A 12,322-nucleotide genomic window follows, 5' to 3' on the forward strand; every position below is an offset into this window, starting at 1 on the left:
GTTCCAGCAGTCCGCATTCCAGTACAGGCAGTTGCGGCGCTCGTGGGGATCCCCGCAGCTTGCACACTTTCCCGGGGCTTGCTTCTCTGAGGTCCTTGGGCAGCCTGCTGGTCAGTTTCCTCATCGGGGTGTGCAGCGGATCTGGTGTGGTTCTTCAGCATCTGACCCCTCTGATGCCGAGGAGATCATTGCTTAATGAGTGGCCACTGCCGGGTAGCTGCCGTGTATCTGCTCGAAGGTGATAGCCTGGTGGAGCGCTCCCTTGAGGTCGAGGTCATCTGTGGAAAGGAGCTTTCACTGCAGCTTCTCTTTCCAGGCCCCCACCACGAAGCGGTCAAGCAGGATCTCCTCTAGATCACCTCGGAAGTCACAGCACAGTGCTAGGCCTCTCAGTTCCAAAAGTAGTTGGTCGCTGACTCAGTCGATCACTGCTGCCATGTATAAAATGCATACCAGCATGCAAGGCGGGTCAGCTGTGGCAATAAGTGATCGGTCACTACCTTGACCAGACCCTCGTAGGTGGCGGCCATAGAGCGTGGTAGGCGCAGTGCAGCGTTTCATCAGCTGGAGCATATTGATCCCGCATGAACTCAACAGGAGCATCTTCTTGTCAGCTGCATCCTCCATCTTGTGCAGCTGGATGTAGTACTGTAGCTGGTCCACCCATGACTCCCACGGGTCCAGCCGAGTAGGGTTGTTGTCCTGGAGCCACAGCCATGATCCCAACCACAGTGCATTGCTCTAAAGCTTGGAGCGGAGTGCTGGAGCTCGATGCGCGGAGCTTGTGGTATGGCTGAGCAATAGGCTGACTCAATAGGATCCCACCTTCATCGCCAGTGTCAAGTACTGGGTTTGGAGACGTTCAACCATAACCGTACTTTATTAGCTACATCACAACATGGCGGGGCCGAGTCCCCGCTTATATGCATGCACCCAGAACAACCCACTTCCCAGGCAGGTCCAATCCAGACCACTTAAAGTTTGCGCCACAGTTTGCCATATGTGGCTTCGTTCAGCCCCCTCTAGTCAGATGATCCACGGTTTCCCACGGTTCCCCTGAGCACACACACAATGCTAATTATAAGCCCAGGGACCAAACTCCGTATACAACAACCTGTCTCTGAATAGTGACCTTGGACTTTCTTATGATCTCCCTTCTACGTACTAACCAGCGTTTAACTTGGTTTCTGAGATCTGGGCCATCCAGGTCAAGGCTCTTTGGTTATAATTGGTTAAATTGGAACCAGATTGTTTATATGAGACTATTGATCATGAGACTGTTGGGTAGGGGGAAAGTAGCTATTCCAAAACCTTAAAGATTATTTAGCATTTATTATGGGTTTCATTCTCTCTATCATGGACACAAGAGCTGTGCATAAAGGGAACTTCTATGGGTATAGTGGGCCCAGCTTCCTACCTTCTTCTGCAGTATGTGCTGTGAAGGCTACCCCACCCACCCCTGAAGAAGAAAACATGTTGGAAGTACCAGATGTGATGTCCCTGTGTCTCAGCCTCCGGAAGCAAGTGACCACAGAGTTCCAGGCAAATAGGCAGGCACTAAACATCTTCCTGTTTAGTCTCTGTTGTCACTGACTCCCTTTGTACTGTAGATCAACACTCTTTAGGGAAAAGCAACTTCCTTCTGTCTTTCCTCTCCCTTTCTCTCTTCCATGCACACAAGATAAGAATTCAAGATGCCTCTCTGCATCTACTCCCATCTGTTAGCTAGGTAACATAGGATCTGTTTCTATCTCTCTGCCCTGTACTATCAAGCATGTATTTCTAGAATAAAGTAATTATTTTGTTTCCTTTTGAAACCTGATTTTGAGTAACTTTGTAATCTTTCAGGCACATGGATAGATGAGACAAGCACTGATGCATTAAAACCATTAACTTAAACTCCATTAACTTAAAAAGGGTCCAGATCACCAAAACCAGTACCCCTTCCAACAAAACAGCCATTCACTTAAGCATGTAGAAGTGCTATTTCAGCATCCAATCACCTTTGAGGGGGGGTGGAATGTTGGGGGGGAGGAAACATAGGGAGAGAGTAGTGAGAGCTCAGGTCTACCTCAGGAAAAGAGCCGACAGAGTCTGCTTTGCCCAGAATTCCAAACTCAAGAGCTTCTGTTTCTTGAACAGCTGGAGACAAAAGAGCTGGCAAGGTCTCTCATTTTTGTGCAATAGAAGTACAAAAGAAAAGGAGGAGAACCAGGCTCTAGAGCAGCCTAGAGCAGGGGTGGCCAACAGTAGCTCTCCAGATGTTTTTTGCCTACAACTCCCATCAGCCCCAGCCATTGGCCATGCTGGCTGCGGCTGATGGGAGTTGTAGGTAAAAAACATCTGGAGAGCTACCGTTGGCCACCCCTGGCCTAGAGGGATCCTCTGGGTGCTTCATAGGGCTGCCATTCTCCAGGTAAGGACTAGAGAGCTCACAGAATTACAGTTTATCTCCAGAATAAAAATATCAGTTCCCCTAGAGAAAATGGCTGCTTTGTAGGGTTTGCTCTACAGCAATTATCATGTAGAAGCCCCTCCCCTCCCAAACCCCACTCTTCTCAGTATCCCCCACCCAAAATCTTCAGGAATTTCCCAACTTGGAGTTGGCAACTTTGCTGCATCTGTGGCGGACAGGACTGAACCCTATATTCAAGTTTTAAATGTATTGTTAAATGCAGATCATGTATAATGGTCCATTCCATCTTGTCTTAATGTCCAACTTGGCTAAACAACTGCAGTTAAAAATCTCTGCTATGAAAAAGGAGCTAACAAGGATAACACGTAGTCCAGAACCCGTGAGAGGGTCTTGTCTTTCCTGGAGCAGCGGGCAATGTCCGTGGCATGCATCGGTCAGTCCGGAAAAGATTCCAACAACATGATCTGGTACGCTGAAGCAGGATTAGGGTCCATGGAGGGCAGCGGCAGCCGGTTCAACACATCCACGTGGCCCATTGCCTTCCCCGGTCAATATTGGAGGTCATACAATTGCCCTGCAAGGAAGATGGACCACTGTAAGACCCGCAGGGAGAGCATTTGCAGCATTTGGCAGTCGGGGGCAAACAGACCCAGAAGGGGCTTATGGTCTGTGTGGATGGTGAAGGGCTGGCTGTACAAATAATTGTGACATTTTTTACCCCTGCTACAATGGCAGGCCCTCCTTGTCGATCTGTGCGTAATTGCGCTCTGGTTTTTTCAAAGTCCGGGAATAGTATGCTACCAGAACCTCCCAACCATCTGGGAGCATGTGTGCCAAGACTGCCCCCACTTTGTATGGCAACGCATCATAGGCCAAGACGATGGGCAGCTGCCCATCAAAGTGTGCCAACTAGCTATTGGAAGTTAAAATGTCTTTTACTGCCTGAAAGGCAGCAGCTTGCCTGCAACCCCAAATCCATAGGGCCCTCTTGTCCAAGAGGTGATGCAACATATTCCTCTACTGCCACCTTGTGGAGAAGGAGGGCATGGTAAAAATTGAGGAGCCCCAGAAATGATTGGAGTTCCATCTTGTTCTTGGGGCCAGTGCCTCACATATCGCCCTGATTTTGTCCTTTGCTGCGTGAATTCCAGCCACATTCACTGTGTACCCCAGGAAGTCAATGGTGGAAACCCCCAACTCACGCTTTCCCCTTTTTACTTTCAACCCCACCCCATCGAAATGCTGCAAAACGGCCCTGAGGCGTGATGCAAACCCTTCTTCTGTGACTGTGCCGATCAGCGCATCATCGAAGAACGGCTGGACCCCGGGAATCCCTTTAAGGAGGGAGTCCATTAAGTTCTGAAAGATCCCCGGGGCCACGCTGACACCGAACTGTAGCCGTTTGACCCGAAAAGCCCCCCTGTGCATTACAATTGTATGTGCCTCTGCTGTGGCGGCGTCCACCAGAAGCTGCTGGTACACCTGGGCCAGATCCAGCTTCCTGAAAATCTTAGCCCCCATGAGTGAGGCCAGCACATGACTGGCCACTGGGACCGGATAAGCGTGGCCTTGTAACACCTTGTTAATTGTGCATTTGTAATCTACACAAATGCACACGCTTCCATTGGGTTTGACTGGGGTGACAATTGGGATTTCCCTTTTGGTTTTTGACACCGGATCCAGGACGCCTTGGCCCACGAGGTGGTCTAGCTCCTCCTCAATCTTAGGTCTCAGAGCTAGAGGCACATGCCGAGCCTTAAGCCTTATGGGCTGTACATTCGTATCTAGTTGTAATGTCACAGGGGGTTCAGTGTACATTCCCAAGGTGCCATCGAAAATGGTGGGGAATTCTTCGCACACCTTCTGGAAGTCTTTCCAGGCAGGGGCCTGATGTATCCCCATTACCTGGATTCCCAAGGCCTTGAACCAGGACCACCCTAGTAGGCTACATAGATCCCCCTCCACTACAATAAGGGGAAGCTTGCCTGAGAACTGGCCATATTGAACATAGACCTTTCCCTCCCCCAGGATGGTGACCTCCCTTTTCTGGAAGTTGCTAACCATGAACAGGGACAGGTGTAACTGGGGCTCACTCCCCAGGCACAGTTCCCTGAAGGTGCTGACCAAGATGACCGTCTGGCCAGCCCCAGAGTCTACCTCCATCTTACAGGGCCTGCCCTCTAATAGTACAGTCACCTTGTATTTGTCAGGAAAGGGCATGGGAAGCTGGCATACCTGATTCCTCACCATGTTGAGTACCTGGACATCTTCCACAAAGGCAACCTCGTGGTGGCAGCCATTTTTTTGTCACGGGTTGCCCCCTTGGTGCAGCGACTTTGACTGACACACCCGAGCTAAGTGTCCAGTCTTCCCACAGGTGTGGCATGCAGCATTCCGGAACTTGCAGGAACGACGCTTATGAGCTTCTCTGCAGCTGGCGCATCCTCCCGACAGGGCCAGCTCGGTTGCCCTTGGCGGCTGGCGCTTTGGGCCCTTGTGTGTCTTTAGCGTGTCTTCCTCACCCGAGTCTTCTGCGTTGGACCCGCTGGCGATCTGATGTGCTCCTGTTATGCGTCGCTCTTCGTGTGATTTCTCGTAGGTGGCCGCCTCATCCAGGGCATCAGCCAGTTTGAGGATCTTGTGTCTAGCCAGTTTCACCTGTAGCTTCTCGTCCTGGAGGTCTGCCACAAAACGGCCCAGAAGAGCTTCATCTAGGCTAGCAAAGGTGCAGTCTCAGGTGAGGTGGCGTAGTTCTGCCAGGAATGTGGCGACGGGCTCACTGGCCTTTTGGTCCTGTTTGTGGAATTCTAACTGCCTGAATGTCTACGTTGGCCGGGGTGAGAAGTGCTTTGTAAAGTTCTCCATGATGGCCTGGTAGGTGGCATCATTGTCGGTTAGCTTCACGGGCGACATCAAATTCTCCGCCAACTTCAGTGTGTCCTCTCTTCAGAGGCTGAGCAGTAGCTGTTTCTTCTTTAGCTCATTTGTAATGTGATAGAGGAGATAGAAGTTTAGCCTCTTCTCCCATCTCTTCCACCACTCTGGTTGAGCGGGATTGAACTCGGGAAGGTGCCCATGTGGCCCGGGCACCATGGCCTGGTTGGGGTTGGGCCTTGGAGGATCTGTTGCTGGTGCAGCGGTACCGGAGGAGCTGGATGCTTGGTCCTGACTCATCTCCGGTCCTGGCTGGTGATCTACTTCAGCAATGGTGATGCGATGCACGGAGCTGGTGCAGCTGCTGTGAGGGGCGTGGTACCACTTGCTGGATCGCCTACCAGGATCCCACCTTCATCGCCACTATAATATAATGGATTCAAAGCATCGAGGAGATGAGGTAACAGTGATAACAGCTCTTTATTAGAAGCAGCATGGTGAGGGCTGCTCCAACAAGACTGGAATTGTCACTGATTTCCATACAATTGTCCTGATAACAGCAAATGCTGTGTGCATACTGGAACAAGTTATTCCTGACAGGGCAGCGTGAGGTGGCTTTCAGAATACTGGGCTATGCCAATGAAAACTCAGTCTCAAATCCCCAGATCCATGAAGCTTACTGGGTGATCTTAAGCCAGTTACCAACTCTCAGGGTTGTTGTGAGGACAAAAGGGCAGCAGTGTGAGATTCAGTGGACACGTGGTATACCACTCTGAGCCACTTGTAATTGAGAGAGGTTGGACCTAAGTTCCAGAAGAGTCTTCTTTTCCTTTGGGTGCATGGTTTGTCATTAGCCACTAGGTGGTATTGTTTGCTCATCTTTTTGTCATAGCAAGAAACTTGTTGCGCTGTCTGTGGTTTATTATTTCATCCCAGCAAATTCGGGGTTAAGTTGTGTTGCAGCAGAGAAGACAGGCAACTGCACGTTCTCTCTATTATCACACAGCTTTCCCACTGGAGAGGGATCAAGGTGAGTGTGCTAATCTGAGAAACCATGGCATGTGCTTCAGCTGTCCAATTTACCGTACTCTGTTTTCTGATACCTGTTAAATACTATCCACATTTTGCCAGGGAAAGCAGAATATTTCTAGACTTTAGAAACTGTATACCAATTCACAAGTTGAGACTGTATGCTTCTATCCCAAAATTGCCTAGCCATATAGTACATATTGCTGGATATGTTTGAAATGATCAGCTACTAGGTAGTGGTGTTTGTTTATTTGAGATGGCAAGATTGTGATGAGAGGAATCCCGAAGTACATTGAGATATGGAATATTCCATTCTACATCCTATTTTTTTTAAATCCTAAATCTTAACTATTAGTGTAATATGCAATAGCTAGAATAGCGGAGAGGGGCAGAGTGATCTCGATGCACGTTGGCACTAATGGAACCTGTGAGAATCGGATATTGTAAGTCCCCAAAATGTTTGGGGGTATGGCCTAAATCAGTAAGTAGCTTCTGGTTGAAAGCAACTAAATTGCAAGTCCAAAAGCTCTGTAATGGCAAAAATGTGACCGGGACAGGGTAAAAGCCGGAATGGGCCAGAACAGGCTGGTATGGGCATCAAACAACCTAGGCTGTCACAAAAAACACTGGGATGTGTCACAGACACTCGAGAACAATATTCTAGAACAGAAAAAGCAGAACTCACACGTCCTTATTACCTCATTCTGGGCCAAAAGGCCTCCAGAACACCCTGGAACAGGCCGGAATGGGAATCAAACAACCTAGGCTGCCACAAAAAAACACTGGGATGCATCACAGACACTCGAGAACAACATTCTAGAAAAGAAAAAGTGGAACTTGCACATCTTTATTAGCCCGTTCCGGGCCAAAAGGCCCCTGGAACACCCCAGAACAGGCATCAAACAACCTGGGCTGCTACAAAAAACACCTGGATGCATCACAGACACTCAAGAACAATATTCTAGAACAGAAAAAGCAGCGCTCACGTGTCCTTATTACTACGTTCCATGCAAAAATGTGTCTGGAACACCCCGAAACAGGCATCAAGCAACCTAGGCTGCCACAAAAAAAAATTGAGATGCATCACAGACACTCAAGAACAATGTTCTATAAAAGGAAAAGCAGAACTCACACTTCTCTATTAGCCTACTCCAGGCCAAAAATCCTCCAGAACAGGCAAGAATAGGCATCAAACTACCTGGGCTGCAACTAAAAACACTGGGATGCAACACAGACACTCAAGAACAACATTCTAGAAAAGAAAAAGTGGAACTCACATGTCTTTATTAGCCCGTTCCAAGCCAAAAGGCCTCCAGAACACCCCGGAACATCAAAGAACCTGGGCTGCTAACTAACAATAGAACAGAATAGAATAACTGGAACGGCTTATGCACTACTCCGCATAGCTAGTCGCATCTATTCAGACTAGTGGTGGTTGTCCCAGGTTTTCTAACATAACAATTTTTCTAGGCTGGCTTGCAGAGATTCTTCTTTAACTGAACATGACAAAAAGTGAAACTTCTGTGGTATTTTCAACCACTTCTGCAGCACCACCTTAATTCCTCTTAATCCACACAGTGGGTCAAAACGAAGGTGAGCAGAATAGTAAAGCAGTGGTGGTGGGGATGTCCTTACTGCACTGTGAAATGTGAACAAAGCCAGTAATGTAAATACTGGCTTTGAATGGTTGAAAAGTTAAATGAAGCAGTGTTACTTGAAGATGGGAAGGGTTCATAAAAGTGTACACTTTCTGTGTTCAGTTTTCCAAAATTTTGTTCTGGAGTGCCTGTAATACATCCCACTTTTTTCAGTGATGCTATTATTTGTTGAATGCCCATTCTGTTGTGTTCTGGAGGCATTTTGGCCCAGAACAGATTAATAAGTGCATGTCATTTCTACATTGGGATATCCAAAATATTCCTGCAAAGTGCCTTTCATGCATCCCAATGGGTTTCTTTCTTTTTGTACTATTATCTATTGAATGACCCTTCTGCCTGATCTGGGGTGCTCCAGAAGCATTTTGGCCTAGACCACAACATTTTTGTGTTTGGATTTCCAAAATAGTATTCTGGAGTGCCGTTAACACACCTAATTGTTTTTCACAATACTATTATATGTCTAATACCTGTTCCACCCAGTCCAGGAGGCCTTTTGGCCCAAAACAGGATAATAAATATGTGCGAGTTCCACTTTTTCATTTCTAAAATATTGTTCTGGAGTGTCTGTGATGCATCCCAGTGTTTTTTGTGACAGCCCAAGTCGCTTGATGCCTGTTCCGTACTGTTCCGGAGTGTTCCAGAGGGCTTTTGAACCGGAACGGGCTAATAAATGTGTAAGTTCCACTTTTTCTTTTCTAGAATGTTGTTCTCGAGTGTGTGATGCATCCCACCCCAGGTTCTTTGATGCCTGTTCCAGGGTGTTCCGGGGTGGCTTTTTGTGGCAGCCTGGGTTCCTTGATGCCCGTTCTGGGGTGTTCCGGAGGCATTTTGGCCTGGAATGGGGTAATAAGGACGTGTGAGTTCAGCTTTTTCTGTTCTAGAATGTTGTTTTCGAGTGTCTGTGATGCATCCCAGTGTTTTTTGTGGCAGCTTAGATTGTTTGATGCCCGTTCTGGCTTTTACCCTGTCCCTATGTGACCTGTTTTGGTCTTAAAGATGCCACTGAACTCTGATCTATTTTTCTGGTTCCTTGGAAATATGGTCTTCTGGGACTTTAAAAAATAAGTTTCCTTTTCCACTCACTTTTAAATGTAATATATTTTACTAAAACACCGCGGAAATTTTTAAAGGGTACTTTTGTAAATGCAGGCTATTTAGAATATACATATTATTAGGGAAAATGACAACTCGTAGGACAGTGCAGTGAAGCAAATAGGAAAAGTCCGTGAGCAATGCCCTAATAAAAGATGGCTACCGAGGAGCCCAGGTACTCAGAATCGGGTCACCTGTTGAAGGGACAGGCAAAATGTCTCATTGGCTTGGATCAAGCCTCCAGGCGTCAGCCGTTGCCAATCACGGCCAATCCAGCCTCGGAGCTACGGCGGCCGAGGGGAAAGGGTTAAGCCAGAGTCAAGGGCGGATTGGTCCCTCTTCTGTACGTAGCGGTTGAGTCTGGCTTGCCGGGCCTTGTTGCTCCCCTTGGCTCCTCCCCTCAGCTCCCCGGCATGGAAGGCCGGAGGGCCGGTTGGAGGGACTTCGAGAGACCCTGCGAAGAAGAGGCGGAGGAGGACGAGAAGGCGGAAGCGCGAGAAGAAGCGTCGGCCGTTGGGGAGGCCGGAGCGGCGGCGCCTGAATCCGACTGGTCTTTCATCGACTGCGACATGGAGACGGTCTCCCTACAGGATCTGCCCAGCGCGCTCATCGCGTGCAACCTGCCTTTGGGAGTCTTCTTCGCCGACGGCCCGTGCAGGGTGGGTGGCTTGGCAGCAGGGCTGGTGGAGTGCGGGCGCTGGGGAGGTCGCGGATAAGGCAGCCGGACGAGGCAGTCAGGAGTCGGGCCCTTCCTTCCATTCCCTCAGCAGCAGCCAGCCATGGCTGTACTGAAGGGAAACCTTTATTTGTTCACGGCCGCGCTCTGGCTGTTGAAAGCGCTTCCCTTTTATTTAGTTATCTTTTAATAAACGGGTAAGGGAATCATCTATGCTGCTATGGTTGGTACCACAGGAGTCCCGCGGACGCGTGACATTGTGAAATAGTGGCCAGCAGCTCATGGTGTGTGGTTTGTGGTACTGTTAACGGGTTAAAGTTACAGTATAGGGCAGCCGTGTTCTAGAGTTGGGTACAACCCACATTCTTTTAAATAAACGCTTTTTTGTTATTTAAGCCTCTATTTTAGCATCTAGGTTTGTTTATAATGTCCGGTAATATTATTTGTGTGCTCTTAAAGCTGGAAATGTCAGCCTTGAAACCTGCCCATTTTCTTTGGTTGGGTGATATCCCATCCATTAGAAACATCTCAGGGTTATGAATATTTTCTTGCATTCTTGGGTATATTGGGTTTATTGAAGGAAGACAGCCGGGCAGGACTATATACACAGGTTATTCTGACTACCCCAAGGCCGGCAAGGACTATTGTGAACTTAAAAAAAATATATTCATACTGTAGCCCTTATGTGGGCTGCCTCGGCTTGTGTGGTTGGTCCCTTGACCTGTATAGATGTTTCCTTAGGCTAAAGAAGCATGAACACAGAGGCAGTGATTTTGCTTGTGGAGCAGAATGGATCTGTTAGTTTAATATTACTTTTTGTACATTCTGTCCAAAGCAAGTAGAGAGGGCACAGCTTTTGGGGATTCTGATGTAAATGATAGACTCTGGTTATTGTTTGTGATTCATTGTGTCCAACAGAGAACCATCTCCTGCGTATGACTTATCATTTGGCCATCAATCCTGGCAGATGAAGAGGTAGTTGTGTTGTATTTGAAAGACGCACTTGAGTTCTCATTGCTTTAGGATCCATGGAAACAAAAAGCTGTAATTATGATGTGTCTTGGATATGAGATATACTGAGTAAGAAGCGATTAAACATTGGTGGTGATAGACAAACAGACACTACAGAGCTTTTTTTGGCAGGAATGCAGTTCTGGCTGGCTTAGCATCCGAGGTTGTGGTCTAATATGCAACTGAGTTCCTGCTGTACTTTTTCTTTAAAAAGCCACAATGGTGATGTCAGGGGGTATGACCTAATATGCAAATAAGTTCCTGCTGGGCTTTTAAAAAAAAGCTATGTGTGTTTAGGGAGAGGACAAGTGCTTCTTTCTTGTTTTTGTATGCACATGCAACCAGTGTTTCTTTCCCTGAAGTTGGATACTTGTTTGACCCACAAAGGGAAAACTGTGTTGCCTAAAATATCTTAAACTCATTTTGAAGAAGATGATATTGGATTTATATCCCGCCCTCCACTCCGAGTCTCAGAGCGGCTCACAATCTCCTTTATCTTCCTCCCCCACAACACACCCTGTGAGGTGAGTGGGGCTGAGAGAGCTCTCACTGCCCTTTTGCTTTTAGTCCATTGATGTCCAGGCTCCTGTTTCTGCAGCAGAAGCTTAAACTGTGTAGGCAAAGTTAGTAATATTTTTAAAAAGTAAAATTATGACAGTATTTCTAGACATTTTGTGAGATCTGTATTTACAGTCTTTTCAATCATAGGTAATAGTTGCCATAACTGCTTTCTTATTAAACAGCTTATTAGATATCATGGGTATCCCTAACAAGACAAATCTGTGTTTTCAAAAATGTATTCTGTGCTTTTTTACTTTAAATGTTAATTTTAAAACATGTTTCCTCATTATATAGGCTGCATCAAAGGTTACCTAAAACTATTGAAAGTATAATTTCAGTTTGTCATAGAAACTGATTTAGGTGACCAGTTCGTATGCAATGCAGTAAATGAACTGCATTTACATAATGGGGTCATATGCAAATTTCTCGTTAAACAATTTTATTTGGTAATATATGGTAATTATATCCAATACTAATAAAATATTAATAAGCACTTACTACCTTCCCCATACATTACACTTTCCCCTCCTCCCCTCCCCCCCAATCTTGACTTCCGCCGGTGCCAATTGCCTAAAATTCTAATATCAAAAAGTATCTTTAACTTTAAAAGAATCTTATTTAAAAAAGAATATATATATATATATATATAATTTTGCAGAGAAATAAAAAAACCCAATTCTTATACTTTATAAAGTCCCACCCAGTTATTATATTTCATCTTTTTTTTTCTTCTAAAAACCTAAGTGGTATTCTCAAAAATCACCCAATGTCCTTTTACTTTCCAATCTTTTTCTATATATCTTCTGAATTTATCCCAATCCATTTTAAATCCCTCTAAATCATAGTCTTTCAAGATTCTTGTAAGTTTATCCATTTCACTCTATGACATAACTTTTACAATCCAGTCCCATTTCACTGGTATTTTATCTTGCTTCCATAACTGCACATATAATGTCCTAGCAGCTGAAAGCAAGTACCAAATTACAGTTCTATCTTATTTTGGAC

The 12,322-nt window shown here is 46.4% G+C and overlaps 1 protein-coding gene across 1 annotated transcript in view; it reads left to right on the forward strand.

The window, feature by feature from the left end:
* The first annotated feature begins 9,251 nt into the window (after nucleotides 1-9,251).
* The window catches only part of RCAN1 (regulator of calcineurin 1), a 74,933-nt gene continuing 71,862 nt past the window's right edge, over nucleotides 9,252-12,322 (forward strand). Inside the window, exon 1 of the mRNA XM_060234285.1 lies at nucleotides 9,252-9,728. Coding sequence (XP_060090268.1) covers nucleotides 9,483-9,728 — 246 coding nt within the window. The 5' untranslated portion in view covers nucleotides 9,252-9,482. The remainder of the gene's footprint in view (nucleotides 9,729-12,322) is intronic.

Source organism: Heteronotia binoei, chromosome 3 (assembly GCF_032191835.1).
Source record: "Heteronotia binoei isolate CCM8104 ecotype False Entrance Well chromosome 3, APGP_CSIRO_Hbin_v1, whole genome shotgun sequence".
Taxonomy (NCBI): domain Eukaryota; kingdom Metazoa; phylum Chordata; class Lepidosauria; order Squamata; family Gekkonidae; genus Heteronotia; species Heteronotia binoei.